Source organism: Globicephala melas, chromosome 15 (genome assembly GCF_963455315.2).
Source record: "Globicephala melas chromosome 15, mGloMel1.2, whole genome shotgun sequence".
NCBI lineage: Eukaryota > Metazoa > Chordata > Mammalia > Artiodactyla > Delphinidae > Globicephala > Globicephala melas.
The window spans coordinates 62,956,474-62,972,478 of record NC_083328.1 but is presented as its reverse complement, the minus strand read 5'-3'; the positions used below and the strand labels follow the sequence as shown (position 1 = coordinate 62,972,478).

At 43.5% G+C, this 16,005-nt stretch overlaps 1 protein-coding gene across 5 annotated transcripts in view; it reads left to right on the top strand.

Moving 5' to 3' along the window:
• UQCC1 (ubiquinol-cytochrome c reductase complex assembly factor 1) overlaps positions 1–16,005 on the top strand; it is a 90,524-nt gene that overhangs the window by 52,118 nt on the left and 22,401 nt on the right. The window contains exon 8 of one of the 5 annotated variants that reach the window (XM_060284066.2): positions 3,746–3,880. The exons of the other annotated variants lie outside the window; for them this stretch is intronic. Within the exon in view, the coding sequence (XP_060140049.1) occupies positions 3,746–3,778 (33 nt within the window). The 3' untranslated portion in view covers positions 3,779–3,880. Of the gene's footprint in view, positions 1–3,745; positions 3,881–16,005 lie in introns of those variants that run through there. 5 annotated transcript variants of the gene reach the window in all.

Sequence of the window (16,005 nt, the reverse complement as noted above, 5' to 3'; positions counted from 1 at the left end):
GTGGGATCTTCCTGGACTGGGGCATGAACCCGCATCCCCTGCATTGGCAGGTGGACTCTCAACCACTTCGCCACCAGGGAAGCCCGCCTCACGTACTTTTCACTGCAGCCAAGCTGAATGTTTTGCTCTTCCTGTCTTGTGTCTTTTCTCATGTGGTACATATACCTAGATTGCCCTAACATGCCAGCCGCAATTCCTTCATGTCCCTCCACTTCAAATTGGAAGCCAATCCCGGTTTCCCCTAGCTGTTAGTACCTTAATAATTTACCTTTACCCTTCTTCTGGCTTTTACTGTTTCTCTTTTGCATCAGTGTCATTCATGTATTGACTGCCTCCTGGGTGGATTCCTGGGGGGCGAGATCACATGCATCCCTCTTTGTATTCTCCAAAGTGCCAGTCATTGCTCCTTGGCAGAACGTATGCCTGGTAAATATCTGATGAAAGGAGATGGTTCTGGAAGCCCACTATAAGTGTTGGGAAAAGTAGGGTGAGGAGGTATCCTTTTTATTCTGAGGATATTTGTTTGCTCATTAGTCTTAAATATTGGAAGAAAAAGAAATGAGAAGTTGTCTCCACTCTCAATTTTTCTTTTTCTTTGTCCATGATTTCTCATCTTCTAGTGGGATTATTTGATTAAAAAGAAACAATTTGTAAATAAGGTACATTATATTTCTAAACCAGAAAAGCCTTAAATCTATAAAAGGTAGTAGAAATAAGAATTACATGTACTTTAGATTTCTGGAAATTTCCTTCCAGACCTCTAATTCCATTCCCATCTCTTCCTTCCCCCCACAAAAATCTTCAATCAAACTCCTTTGTTTTACCATGAGGTAAAAATTTTGCTATACTTTGCATCTCTAGGTCAGAATTAAAACTCACTGCCAAAGGTATTGTTTTAAAAGGCAAGGACCACTTTAAAGGTATAGTTTCTGTGGCCAGTAATATGAATGGTGGAGTGTAAATACAGAGCAATCCCATGGGCTCGAAGCTTGTAAAGTAAGAATACATGTTTATTTTCCAATAGCAATCGTTCTTTTGAACATTTTTTAAATGCCCTAAGGTGTTGGAGTGGATACTTATTTATTAGGGGAGAGAAGACTAAATTCTTAGAAGGTAGAGCAATTCCATTTTGGAATTGGCCCATGAATTTGAGCCAGCTGAAGATGTACCTCTAATAGATGCGTTCCTTTCTGTACGCAAGTTTCTTATCCTCAGGCCTGAAGAGGTAGCAAGAGTGCATGGAGTGTATGCTTTAGGTGGTTTTCTAACTGACTGGATGCCGGGGTGCATACAACCAGAATGCCAGTCTGATGGCTCAGGTCATGTGACCTTCTGAGTGGCGTACTGGATTCACTCCACTTCAGGGAGTGTCCCTAAAAGAGAAGTTATAAACGTTTCTGTATTTGAAATTAAATAAAGCGTGAAACTGCTGTCTATGCACATGGTCATTTATCTCTCTCATGGCCATTTTTATGTTCAGCTGTAGATCGTGAGTTTCCTGAGGTCTAATTCTTACTTGTTTGTCTTTGTATTCCTATGGTGCCTCAGTGGAGCTTTGTGTTTAGTAGGCATTCAGTAAATGTTTCTTGACTGAATAAATAAGTGAATTTCATCCCCTTTTTTATCTTCAGTTTGCCTCCTGGAATTTCTGTAGGAGAAACAGTGACCTAAATCCATTTTACAAAGCCCTGGCTGACTCAGTGCATGTGTAGTCCTGCCTTCCCCTAATACCTTCTTAAGTACCCCTCATGCTAAGTACTCCCAGTTCAGCTCATCACTGCAGAACTGTTTACCTCTCCAATGCATCACATTTCTTTTGCCTCCAATCTCTCTGGGTGCCCGGTTGCATTTGGTATCTTTTGTACCATAGTCAGAATACTGCTTAGAGCTGTGTGCATCGGGCACAGCTAAAGCCATTTTCCACACCTCTCTTTCAGGGGTCACTAGTGCTACTCCTAAATAAATCTCACTCAGGAGATGGGATAAAGAGCTCCACGAACCTGTTCTTCCTGTGTTTTCCTGTCTCACATCTAAGGTCATCACCACCAGTCCAGCCCCCCAAGCTAGAATTCTTAGAATGTCCTCAACTCCTGCCTCATCCTCTGCATCGAGTTGTCTTGTCACTTTTCTGCCCAAAATATCTCAGGATTTTATCCTCTCCTCTGTTCCATTGCTTCATGTCAGTTCCTCATCATCTGTCCTTTATTGGACATGGCCTCCTAACTAGTTCCTGGACTTTCCCCCTCTAGTGAACCTGCCACCATTTAAGCTGCCAGAGGTATTCTTTTTAAATCCCACATCTGATCATATCCCCTCTGTCTAGAAATCTCTGAGGGACAAAATTCAAACTTTTTAGCAATGGCATAAAGAACCCTTCACAGTTATATCGGAGAACCTTCTTGGTTGTAATACAACAACCTTTTGCTGTATTAATCTTACACCTTAAAAAAAATAATAAGTTTGAAGCTTTACAAAGTGAAAAATTGGGGGAGAGGCCTTCACATTCTGGCCCCAGCCCACCTTTCTAGTATAATTTCCAGCAAACTTCTCCTACATGCAAATGTTCATACTTGAGCGTGTGCACACACACACTCTAACACATGTTCCACTCATGCCTCGTTTTCACTGGTGCTATAATATTCCATGTTCCTTTATGCTTCTGAGCCTTCGTTCATGCAGTTCCCTCTGTCTGAAGTGGTCTTAACCCTGTCTCCTCTGCTCATGGCACTGTAAGACACAACTGGATAGTACCTCTTCCAAGGAGCTTTTCCCAGCACCCCCCAGTAATATTAGTATATTTGGACACTCCCTTGTCTGTATTCCTCCAGCACTTCGCACAAACTTCTGAGATAGGACTTACCATGCTGTACTGTAATTACGGGTTTGTGTAGGTCATGCCCATTAGATGGGATAAGGATCCTAGGATCCCTAGTGCTTAACACAGAGTGCCTAATGTAGTCACCCCTCAGATACTTGTTGGGTGTATGTATGTTCTTCTATTATTAATGTCTGGCCAGCACTATCTCCCAAATACTGAATTAATGATCTCTTATGGCACCTGGATTCAATTTCTCTGACCCATCCCCCCACCCCCCCAAAAAAAGTTCATTTTTCTCTCTGTGACCTGCCTCATGGATTCCCTGGCTCTCTCATCATTTATACTTTTAATCCACTTTATAGGATAGATGAACCTTAGAACATTAGACTGGGAGCCTCAGAGATTCTCTGGGTCTGAAGGTGCTGAGGTGTGTGTATTTTGAAAAACTTCCCCAGAAGATTTCTGATGCCCATCTCAGGTTAAGGACTATAGATTTGTTCCCACCCTCTCACTTCTGTGGTGAGGAAATGGAGTCCCAGAGAAGTTAATTGATTTGCCCAAGGTCATGCAGCTAGAAAACAGCAAAATGAGGACCAAAAACTAGGGTATGCTGATTCCCAGTCCAGTGTCTGCTTTACTGTACGATGATACCTCTGGGGGTGAGGGGGAAGTGGAAATCAACTTCATGGCAGGTTCCTTCTCCCCTGTCTTGTTACCAAAGACTTCCAAAGACCAAGAGGACAGCTTTTCTTGAATCTAGAGCTGTTCCATTTCTTCAGTGCAGTCCCAAGCCTGAGTCCCCTTTATTCAGAATTTCTAACCCAATACGGCAGAGGTTTCCTACTCAACAGGACAGATAGAGATTAAGGGGGAAAAAAAAGACAGATGAGAATGCTAACAATGTTCTGAATTTGTTTCTTTTTCCAGCATTTAGAGCCTGAATATCTCCACATCGTCTGAATTCGCCTTAGTTGATTTTACAATTATTTTTCAGAGACTCCTCGGTCGTGTTTTTTTAGGAGTAGAGGAACACCGAGACTGAACACTGTGCTTGGAGAGGCTGGGCTGGGAGACTAACAAAGGTGGTATTATACTGTGCAAAGCCAATAAATGTATTCAGGAGACACCTAGATGTGTTTCTAGAGGAGGGCATTAGGGGGAGGGGTCTGGTGAAAAGGAAGAAGGGTGGGATTAAGATAAATTAAAATGGGGCCAGCACGTTGGATAAGGGGACAGCCTCTTCCTGTTCCCACCATTGCTTAAGATTTTTCATTCTGCTTCGTTCAAAAATTAAAAGCAGTCTTTACCATATAACCTCATACCCTCCTGTCCCCCACGGGGAAAAGAACTTAGTTTAAAGGCTATTTCAGCCTGATACAGCTGTGTTTATTACTGGAGTGCTACATCTATGGGATGTTCCTGGAGAATCTCAGACTTAAAACTGGAAAAGAACCTTGAAATAATCTAATCCAGAGATTCTCAAAGTGGTCCCCACACCAGCAGCTTCAACATCACTTAGGAACTTGCTGAATGAGAAACTCTGGAGGTGAGGCCCAGCAATCTGTATTTTAACAAAGCCTCCAGTTTGAGGGCCACTGCTCTAGTCTGATCCTGTCATTTAAGTGATGGAGAAACTGGCTCTGGGAGAGCTGAGTAAGCTTATGTTAGAAACCAACCAAAGAACGGAACTCAGGTTTCCTGATGGCCAGCTCTTACTGCTCCCCTTGCTAAGAGGAGCAGGGTCTGGGATGGACTAGTGACGTGTGAAAGTTGAGAATTTCAGCATAATACAGAAACAGAGGTCAGCAATAGTAATAGCTAACAATTATTGAGCACTTTCTCTTTGCTGTGCACTTTATAAGCACCATTTCAGTTTTATGTTTTACAGCAATCTTACCCATGAAATCCTATCCTCATTTTACAGATGGAGAAACTAAGGATCAGAGAAGTTAGTATATTAGTTTCCTATAGCTGCTGTAACAACTTAGCACAAACTTGGTGACTTAAAACAATAGAACTTTATTCTCATACTTCTGGAGGCTAGAAATCATTTTCACTAGGCTGAAATCAAGATGTTAACAGGGCCATGCTCTAGGGAAGAACCTGTTCTTTGCCCCTTTCTAGCTTTAGGTGGCTGCTGGCATTCCTTGGCTTGTGGCCACATCACTCCAATCTCTGCCTCTGTGGGCACATTGCATTCTCCTCTTCTATCTGGGTCTAAGCACCCTCTTCCACCCTCTTATAAGGGTGCATGTGATTACAATTAGGGCCCACCTGGAAATCCAGGATAATCTTCCCATCTGAAGATCCTTAACCTAATCACAGCTGTAAAGTCCTTTTTTGCTATATAAGGTAACATTCACAGGTTCCAGGAATTAGGATGTAGATATCTTTTGGGAGACCATTATTTAGCCTACCAGTTAGGTAACTGAACCAGACTTACACAGTAAATATGAGAGCCTGGATTGGAACCCAAACTTGCCAGATTCTAGAGCCCATGCTCTTAATCACTACTGTGTACTGCCTGAAAAGGTCGTTGCTAAAAACTGTGGTTCTAGCATTAGCATTAAGATTTTAAAAGTGTTTACTTCTTCCCCAAACTTGCATTATATTACTGTCATATAACTCAGAACCTGTGAGTGCTTAAGCATCTCTGGTCCTGACTCCTTCAGTTAAATTACTAGAAGGAAGAGATTGTATTTTTTTTCCATTAAAAAAAATGGTGATGTAATTCATATACCATAAAATTCAGCATTTTTAATGTGCTTTTCTAGTAAATGCACAATGTTATGCAACCATTTCCACTATCTAATTCTGGGACATTTTCATCACCTCAGAAAGAAAGCCCATGGTCGTTAGCAGTCATTCCCCATTCCCCTTTCCCCCAGCCCTTGGTAACCACTACTCTACTTTCTGTCTCTGTGGATTTACCTATTCTGGGCATTCCATATAAATGGAATCATATAATATGTGGTCTTTCGTGTCTGGTTTCTTTTACTTAGCATAATGTTTTCAAGGTTCATCCATGTTGTAGCATGTTTCAGTACTTCATACTTTTTATGGATAATCTATTGTATGGATATACCCCATATTATTATCCATTCATCAGTTGATTGACATTTGGGCTGTTTCCATTTTTGGCTTTTTTGAATAATGCTGCTGTGAACATTCATGTACAGGTTTTTATCTGAACATATGTTTTCAGTTCTCTTGGGTATATACCTAAGAGTGGAATTGCTGGGTCATATGGTATGCTATGTTTAGCTTTTTAAGCAACTCAGATATTGTAATTTATATAAAGTTATTTGAATTCCTACTGTGACATCCATTGTTCATTTGTTTATAATGAAATAACATTCTCATAATTTGTAGTCTTAATCATATTTCTCATCTTATTGCCAAATAAATATTTATACCTGCAATTTTTGACAGTAAAGAGAAAGGATGGTGTGGTATAATGGAAGGAGTTCTGGCCAGCCTGGCCACTCTCTGGGTGAGCTTGAGTAAGTCAAATCACCTCACCTCTCTGGGGAGGAGAGCTTGATGATTTCTAAATTCTCTTCCAGACTTAACATTTGCAACTCTGTGAAAGTCTGAAAAGCTAGCCTTGTGTTAAATCCCAGAGCTTGTGTTCTATTTTTTTAGCAGTTAATCATTCTCTGTCTGATTTCTGTTCCCAGACACAAACAAGGTTTTACCCATCTATCCAACCATTTTATTGTGGTCTGCTAGTTTCCAGGTACTCTGCTAGGCACTGGAGATACAAAGATGACAAAGATATTGTCCCTGACTCCCCAGTCTAGTAGGAGAAGACAAACATATAAACAGGTAATTATAATATTAAGAGATTATGATATTTAAAAATTGCTCTGCCCAGAGGAGAAAAGCTTGGGGTAGATGACATTTGGTTTGTATCTTTTCGGATGAGTGTTTGCTAGACAGGAACATTCTGGGCAGAGGAATGGCGTGGGTAAAGGCAGTGTTCTGTGAGAGAACAAGAGCATGTTTGCCTTTGTTTGGTGGCTTTTTTCCTCTTTCTCCTGCAGTGGTGAAAACACTGTCCAGACTAGCTCCATTTTGAGATCCTTCTGTGTGTCCAGTATTCACAGGCTCATCGACTCAAAAGTCTGCAAAATAACACATTTTGTCAAAGTCCTGGCCACCTATAGGTCTTCTTCCCTGTTTTTTAAGGGCACTTCAGACTCAGTTTCTGAGTCAGGAGATTTCACTGAATGGCTAAGGAGCCTTGATCAAGATTTGGGTTTTCTCCATAGTAGCAGCTTAGTTCGGGCTCTTGAAAATGCCCTTTTGTCCCCCTAAAGGTTTTAGTTACATAAAAATACTAGGAACGTGAAATTCTACAATATGATCAGCACAGCACAAACTAAATTTCTAACCTTTGACTAGAAACATATATGGAAGGCTTTGTGTTTTAAACTGCCCCCTTCCCAGCCTCCTAGGCTTCATGAGAGGTCATTGTACAGCTCTTTCCATGGTCCCTGTTCTCTTCCTTTTTACTGGAGGGCAAAACTAGGGCAGAGAAATAATTTTTATTCACTTCTGAAAGGTTACAGTAATAAAGAAACTCTTGTTAACATCAGAGAACGTTGCAGCCAAGAGTTTTCACAGTCTGGCATTGTTTATTTTACATGTAATTTGGAACCTTCTGCACTCTTAAAATATTGGCACAAAAATGTTTTAACTGTTGAAGTGCTTCATTGCATGCAGTGGTAGTGTGGTGTGAGAGAGGCAGCAGGGCTCTGGAGAGCGGCTTGCCCTGTTCCTTGGAAAGAGAAATGGGGTAAGTGTATGTGTATGTGTGCAGGTACACATTCGCTTGTGTATATATGAGTCTCTCTGCACTGAGAATTAAGAACTTTCTCTGCCCTGATGAACTTCTATGCTTCCCTTGATTTAACAATGAGAATGATGTAACAATCCTGCTTTCCTATTGCCATGGCTGCCAGAAAGTATAGAGCTTCCCTTATTTGGGTATTTTGATATAATTATTCATTATCCCCTTTCTCTCACACACACTTTGTTAACACTTTTCTTTTACTTTTATCCATCAAAGGATTTTTGTTGTTGTCTTGTTAGGTCGAAATTAAGATTTGAAAACAATTGCAGAAGGATCACACGTGTTAAATGGGAAGACTGCTGGGCTGGCGACTGGGCTTCCTTAGTTCCAGGCCCAACTTTCCTTCCAGAGTTTGGAGGACCTGCTCCTTCCGCCATCTCTTTCTTGTCCTGGAGCCTTAATATAGAGCTATATATTAACCTGACCCTTGCTAAGACCCAGGGATTCCCCAGGACTGACTATGCACTCTAACCTGTCTGGTCTGGGGACAGTAGCCTGGTGCCGCATAAGCTCTTCTTCCTCCAAATCTGACACTTTGTTCCTTAGCCTCCAAAATGGAACCTTAGCAAACGAGGCAGAGGTTACCCCCACCAGGTGAGCTCTGCAGAGCTATCTCCAGGCCAGGCCCTTCTCTAGGGACCTCCAGCAGGGGGCTCCTTCCCTTGCAGGAGTTCCACTCCAGCTCTGAGAAAAGGATGCTCTGCTGGTATGTATACCATGACCACCATGCCCTGCTCGCACAGGCTGTAGACTTTCTGTCACAGCCAGCCAGGGGATCCCACACCCTCTGGCCTGGATCCACTTTCAGTGCCCACCAACAGAAGATGAAGTGCTCAGGACCTTGCAGTCTTTCTTTGCTCAGAGAGATCTCTGTTCCCTTTTGGAAGACCCTTGCCTTTGGCTTCTTGATCCACGAGAGCAGTCCCTGTGGTGGAGGATCCGGATGAGTACATGCATATGCAATTTGGGGCTGAGGAGACAGGCCTTTCCCCAACAACCTAGTGAGAGCCCATGTGTCCTGCTCTTCACCTCTAAGGTATGGGTACTTTGTGCTAAACTCTCCAAAGACCGTTTTCCCAAGCAGTTACCTCCCATCACATGGGCTTTGGAGCCAGACAGACCTGGGTGCTAATCCCTGCTTTGCCATAGTGCGGCCTTGAGACTCTGGGCAAGTCTCTTTACCTCGCATTTCTTTCTCTATAAGCCACACATAGTCTGACTTAAACAATATGATGGTAGTGAAGACTTAGCACAGTACTTGGCACATTTTAGTGCCACTTGGTAAAATAAGGCACTGTATTTGGACCTTTTCTACAGCACCTAGCATAGGCTGCCTTATTGCAAAAGGATTTGTGTACACATCCGTCATGCCCCACTGGATTCTGCCTCGCTGGAGGATGGAGATCATATCTTTCGTCTTTGTATCACCCGTTTGCCTGGCATGGGTCATGTGCATAGCAGGCCCTCAGTCGATGTTAGCTGAACCTGTTAGGATGACTTGGACAGATAGGGCAGACATGAATGTTTTAGTTTCTCCATCTGAACCTGGGTAAATAGTAACCACTTATTTTGGAGCCTTTGAGGACAATTTAAAACGATATGTGTGAAGTGTTTGGAGTCCTTTGAAAGGAAGGTACTGGGGAAATCAATGGTGTTTTTGCTGTTCTTAGGAAAGCCTTTGTGGTTCCCAGCGAATAAATTACTTGTAGTGAGTTTTCTAACACCTCCTGCTCTGCTCTGTTCACTGAGGCTTTTAAATAAATAAATAAATAAAATAACTGCTGTAATGCTTCTTTGCTCTGACTTATAAAGAGATATAATTTTGGTTTTGGACTTTTGACCCCTTTCTGCTCCCAGGAGAGAAATTTCTATCAGAATAATAAAAGGTGTAAACTGTGTGTGTTGCCCCTTTTCTGGGCCTCGGGTAGTTCAGCTGCTGGGGTTAAGAATCAACGGGCTTGTGGTTTGTACCTGGTTATGGGGCAAGTAGGAGACGATTCCCATTAAGCACTCCATGGCATTCTCAGTGTCTCCCACACTGCTTCTTTTCATCCCTGTCCTATGCCCTTTTGCTAAAATTCTTCAAATTTCACATGAACTCTATTTTCTTTGGTATTTTGAGCATACTTGTTTATGGCTATACCTCTTCTCTTTCAAAGACAGAAGATGTTTATCATCTGCTGTGCTTTAGGTCCCCAGCTGAGTTGCCTGGCAAAGAGGATCCTCCCTCTAGAGGAAACAGGATGGGAAAGTTGAAAAACCACTCACTAGTCTTAGAGCTGGAAGATCAGGGAATTAAAACTTGGTCCTACCGTTAATCAGCAGGTTCAGATGTAGAACCTGGACCAGGTTATTCCTAAGGGCCCCTTCCAGCTCAGACAAAAATCTGTGAGATAAGAATTTTCCAACCCTGGGGAGAATTTACAAGAGTGAACAGTAGTTTGCCACACTTCCCACTTGTTCTCCAAGCCTCTCTTGCCTTGTAGCCCTGGATGACTATCCCTGTCCCTAATATCCTTAGCTCAAAGGCCCATGAGAGACTAGAGTGATTTGGGGACAGATGTGGGTTCAAACATGCTAGAGTAGTCTGGTTTGAAGCAGTGGGTAGATGTGGATGTCAGAAGAATCCCACTTGGTGATGACCCCCAGGGACTGTGTAAAGGAAGTCCAGACTGCTCTGGCTGGTAGCGGGAAGCCCCAGTCAGGGCTAGCCCTAGCTGATCAGATTTGCAAAGCAGTCAGTGTTTATATTTTGTGCCGCTTCAGTGGCTGGCAATCCCCTAGAAGCTTGACAGACACAAGGATGATCCTAATTCAGCCTTTTCCAATTGAGGACACTAAATCCTGGCAAGGAAAGTGGCTTGTTCAGTGTCACATATTAGTAGCAGGGCAGAGATTAAAACTCACTGCTGGTTCATTTTGTTGCTCTTTTCATTACATAATCCTGTCACCTTTGCCATCATCCTGCCACCTTTGCCATTCCCTAGAGCTACCATATACACCTTCCATTTTGTCTTCCTGTCTTAAAGACCTCTTTTGGTCCTTTTAAGGTCAGTGTTCCTGTGTCTAGTGCAGTGCTTCGTACATAATAGGCCTTTATCAGATGTTAGTGAATGAGTGAGTGAACTCAGAGTCTTTTCCTGACTCCTTAGAATCAGCTCCCTATTGCTGCCTTTCCTGATAAACTGACGCTAAATTGTTGATGGATGTTAATAGGTTAATGTTTTAATGGTCCCTGATAACATTTGCACTTGAATGGGGGGCTTCTTGTAACTAGTGTCTTTGGAAGGAGGAGTGATTGGAGAGTAGCACTGGAGAGCTCTTGGGGTCAGGGAGGATTGATGATGCCCCCCACTCCATGTCCTACCACAGAGTAGGCAGCTGTCTGCTCTTTTCCCCTGTGGGTTTAACCTGGCACTGGGCACTACCAGAGGGCGATGGTTCTCCTAAGATTGGGATACCTATGTGAAAAAAAGTTCTGGAAGCCAAGATGTCAGACCCAGGATACATTAGAGCTATACATTGATTGCAGCTGCCCTGGATGTGCTGTGAGTATTTCTGGATCCATTGGTGAGACAGCTGCAACACTCCTTTTCCCGATCATTTCCCTAAATGCTGGCTGAATGATGCTGTGGGGTTGGTTAGAGCTGAAAGGGCCTAGCTGGAAGGCAAGCACTTCTTTTTCCATGTTGATTGCCATCTATTTAGCTGATCTTTTCTGAGTGTCAGCCATATGTGCCGTAAACATGACATCTCTGATGCTCAAAGGAGCGGGAAAAACTACAAGGAGCCCTTCATTAAAACAACCACTATCAGGACTTCAGTTGTCTTACGCTCAGAACAGGTCCTGACCTCGCACCTGAACTCACTGTAGGCTACTTCACTGGTCCCCCTGCCTCTTGACTCTTCATCTCAGTTCCATCCTGCAAATCATTTAACAGCCTGGCTCATCTTCCTGAACACTACTCATGTCAAATACTCATCACACAGAAACCCACAGCGGCTGCCCGGTGCTGACTAGGTGTGTGCCATCCCCCTTAACCTGTCCTCGAGGCTCCTTGTGGTTCACCATCATTTTCTTTTCTGCCTGCCCCACTTTTCTTCCAGTCTCTGCCTGTCCATAGTCTACTGTCTCCTCTTGAAATCTTCCCTAACTCATCCAGATTTACATTTGTGTGTTACTCTACCAGTGTGATTATAAATTTCTCAAGTGCAAGAATCATGGGGCGTCCTTGAGTTAACCTCCTTAGGGCCCAGCACAGAGCAAGGCACATTGTAAGTACACAGGAAATGCTTCTTGATTTGATTTAAGAAGTAATTTTGTTGCATTGCAAGGGACTCCAAGGGGAATGAAGCCCTTGAAGTAAATGAAGTAAAAATAATCCTTTCAAAAATTGACACAGGTATTGAGACATCTGTGCTGGGTAAAGTGTATTCTGAATAATATTTTTTCTTGATTAATTTTCCTCAACTATTGCCTTGATCCTTTCTCATCTGGCATGGTGGTGCAGAGCATATAGAGGCATGGGGCTTCCCATTTTCCCTTCCTGCAGTCCCTAGATGCCCTGTACCATCATGAAGTGTTCACTCAGTGCCTGCCATGTGCTGGGGACACAGATGGGACCATGTGGCCTTGTCCTTCAGGAATTTGTAGTAAAGCTTCCATCAAACATCCCTGGTTCTGTTCTTGAGTCATTTCCCTACCTTCACGTCAGTGCTTGCCAACTGTTAGCAGCAGTAGGCTCCCACCCTATCCCCACATCTGTACACCAGACACAGGCCCTTCCAATCTTAGGGACCTTGAATGATAGGGTTAGGGTAATAACACTAAATTACTATCTAGCATCCTATATATTTTATTTTGCTTATTGTGACCCTTCCTCCCTCCCTGGAATGTAAGCTCTAGGAGTTCAGAAATTACCTCTCGTTTATTGCTGTAGCCTCAACTCCCAGAGCAGTGCTTGGTGCATGGTTAGCACGCATATACATTTGTTGAATGATGAAGGCATTACTGAATTCTTTTTTCCTCGAAGTCCAGCAGCATTATTAATTTGTATGGCGCTATTAAGAATTGTTTTCACTCATGTATTTATTCAAGGAACATTTTGATCTCTCACCACGTGCTAATCCCTAAATGCTGCTGGTAGAGCGTATGCCATAGAGAAATGATCTTACAGGGTTTACAATCTAGTCTTTGCCAAGAAGAGAAATGAGGTTGAATCTTTAATAGATTAAGTTTCAAACTAAATAGATGAACAAGTAAGATAGAGTTCACCTGGTTTTTGTTTCATTTTGTTTTGTTTTAGGTGCAGACTTCCTAGAGAAGCTGCCAGAGCAGGGTTAAGAGTGGTGGCAGGATGGCACAGGGAACTAGGCAGCCCCCAGGTGCTGAAGGGAGGGACGGAGACTGCCAGGCCCTCGTCTCAGGTGAAGGAGTGGGTCCGGTTTCTCACCTCCCTTCCAAGACAGTGCCACAGTGTTTGAGAGCACGTGGGCACTGAAGCCAGACTGTTTGGGCTCAGGTCCCACCCCAGCTGTGTGACCCTGGGCAAAGTCTTAATCTCTGTGCCTCAGCTTTCTGTCTGTAAAATAGGGATAGCTATGTTACCTACCTCACCTTACAGCTTTGTGGAGAATAAATGAGATATCATGTGTGAGACTCTCTGAATAGTACCTGGGACCGAGATAGGTGTTTGCTGTATAAACTTTACTACTTATTGTTAAGCGTTTTTATCTCATGTGATAATGTAAAAAGAAAAAAGAAAGGCAGGGGTTTCCCTGGTGGCGCAGTGGTTGAGAGTCCGCCTGCCAATGCAGGGGACACGGGTTCGAGCCCTGGTCTGGGAGGATCCCACATGCCGCGGAGCAACTGGGCCTGTGAGCCACAACTACTGAGCCTGCGCATCTGGAGCTTGTGCTCCGCAACAAGAGAGGGCACGATAGTGAGAGGCCCGTGCACCGCGATGAAGAGTGGCCCCCGCTTGCCACAACTGGAGAGGGCCCTCGCACAGAAACAAAGACCCAACACAGCCAAAAATAAAAATAAATTAATTAATTAATTTTCTTTTTAAAAAAAGGCAATTTTGCATAGTTTGAATGGAAAAACTGCGACTCAGAGATTTGTCTTCTAGAGTCACAAGGTGGGGAAATGGAGCTGCTTGGGCCCAGAATTTGCTTAGATTTCAGAGTATTTCTTAGGCTGGAGTGGGACTTGAATACAGATCACTAGAGAGAGCATCTCTTTAACAGATACAGCATTCCAGCAGCAGTTTTCTTTTTCCTTTATAAAATGCTTACCCTTTGGGCTTCACTGGTGGTGCAGTGGTTAAGAATCCACCTTCCAATACAAGGGACATGGGTTCGAGCCCTGATCCGAGAAGAACCCACATGCCACACAGCAACTAAGCCTGTGTGCCACAACTACTGAGCCTGCACTCTAGAGCCCACGAGACACAACTACTGAATCCTGTGTGCCTAGAGCCCGTACTCTGCAACAAGAGAAGCCACCACAGTGAGAAGCCCACGCACTGCAATGAAGAGTAGCCCCCGCTCGCTGCAACCAGAGAAAGCCCGTGTGCAGCAGTGAAGACCCAACACAGCCAAAAATAAATAAATAAATTTATGTTTTTTGAAAAATGCTTACCCTTTTAAGAACATTGTACAGAAAAAAGAGGACAAAAAAGGATTACCCTGTAGAGTTGGGGTCACTCTCAGAGCTCAAGGCCAAGTGTCCATTCCGTTTTTCAGGGGGTATTCGGACGTTACTCCTTGGCTTCCTCATGACTTGAGCAGGAGTGATCATATCACTCCTACCCAGAATCCAGGCTCAGCCATTCCCAGGATACTGCTGCAAGATTCTATAAGCTATCAGCTGAATGGCAGTTCTGTTTGAGTCGTAAAAGAATGTTGGACTGCGAGTCAGAATACCTTGTTTCTGTAAACATCTAGAACGTTTATGAGCTGAGTGATAATTAGGCAATTCATCTGACCTTTCTGAGCCTTTGTTTCCTCATCTCTACAGCAGGGAACAGCTTCTTTCTCAGATTACCACAGGGTCAGTATTTTGGAAATTGTATGGTGCTGAACAGTAAGCAGTAAGGAAACAGCAGTAAAAGACAAGCATTCTGTGATCCATACAGAACAATGGAAATAGCCACTTTATTGTTCGGAGCTATAGGTTTTTGTCTGACCTCCTCTGCCCAGCTGGGGTCACCAGTTAACATGTGTGATTCAGTTAATTAGGGTTTTCCATCTCTTTTGCTCCCTGTTACTGCAGAGAAGGAGAATTCAGGTCTGTTTGATAAAAGGGCTTCCAATCTCAAGATCGGGAAGGGGCTAGATTTTGGATCGTCTGAGAAAATGTTGCTGTCCAGGTAACATGATGTCTGTCTTAAAATCGCTGAGTGGGAAAGGACTCTGGCTGGGGCCTGTGAGCTCAGTGTTGCCTCTAGATCCTCTAGGTTGTTTAGATCCTCAGCACCCAGGAAAAATGACAGTGCCCAGGCTCCATTCACAAAGGACTCTCAAACTTGTTAATTATCCATTTTCAGCTGTTTGGTTATATGTCTGTGCATCTGAGATAGCCAGCATTGATGGGGAGCAAGCATCCTCTAGTTCTCCACTGTCTGCAGTCTGCCTAAATTTAATAGAAAATCATTAAAAAAGCAAAGTTGTGCCTGCAGCTTTTCTGCACTTATAAATACAGTCATGAGGTCCAGGGTGCAATTGGGAGCCTGCAAGTGTCTCTGGAAACCTAGGTGTGTCAGCATCTTCTTGCTGACAGAAATCAGACCTCATGGCTGCAGGTAGAATGCAGAGGACCCAGAGGAATGACAGCCACTGACACGTGGTGAACAAATTACTAGGAAAGGGGCTCAGGCTCCTAGGCCCTGGTGTGCTATACTGCTGCTCTGCTGGAGACGCCTGCGGGCTCAAGCTAAATACACATCTTGCTCATATTACATCTTGTCCAAGTAAGATTTTCCATTACCACAACATAGGAGACGTTGAGGGCACCGTGACTGCTAAAACCCTACAAGACTGGTTGTCTACACTTAGCGCTGCCAGGGTCAGAAAGTCATCAGCCTATGATTGCGTATAACTGTTGGCATTCTTTTTTTCAGCTTTTTTTCAGGCATTCATTGAAGTCTGATTAGGTGTGAGTCATGGCCTCACCTTCTGCTCCACATTCACTTCATAATCAAATCCTGTTGATCTTGCTGGACTTTTTCCTCTTTATTCCTTTCGCCACTTACATTAATTCAGTTTCTTACCAACTCTCACCTGAGCCATTGCAGCAGCCTCCTCTGGGATTCCTGCCTCCAATCCT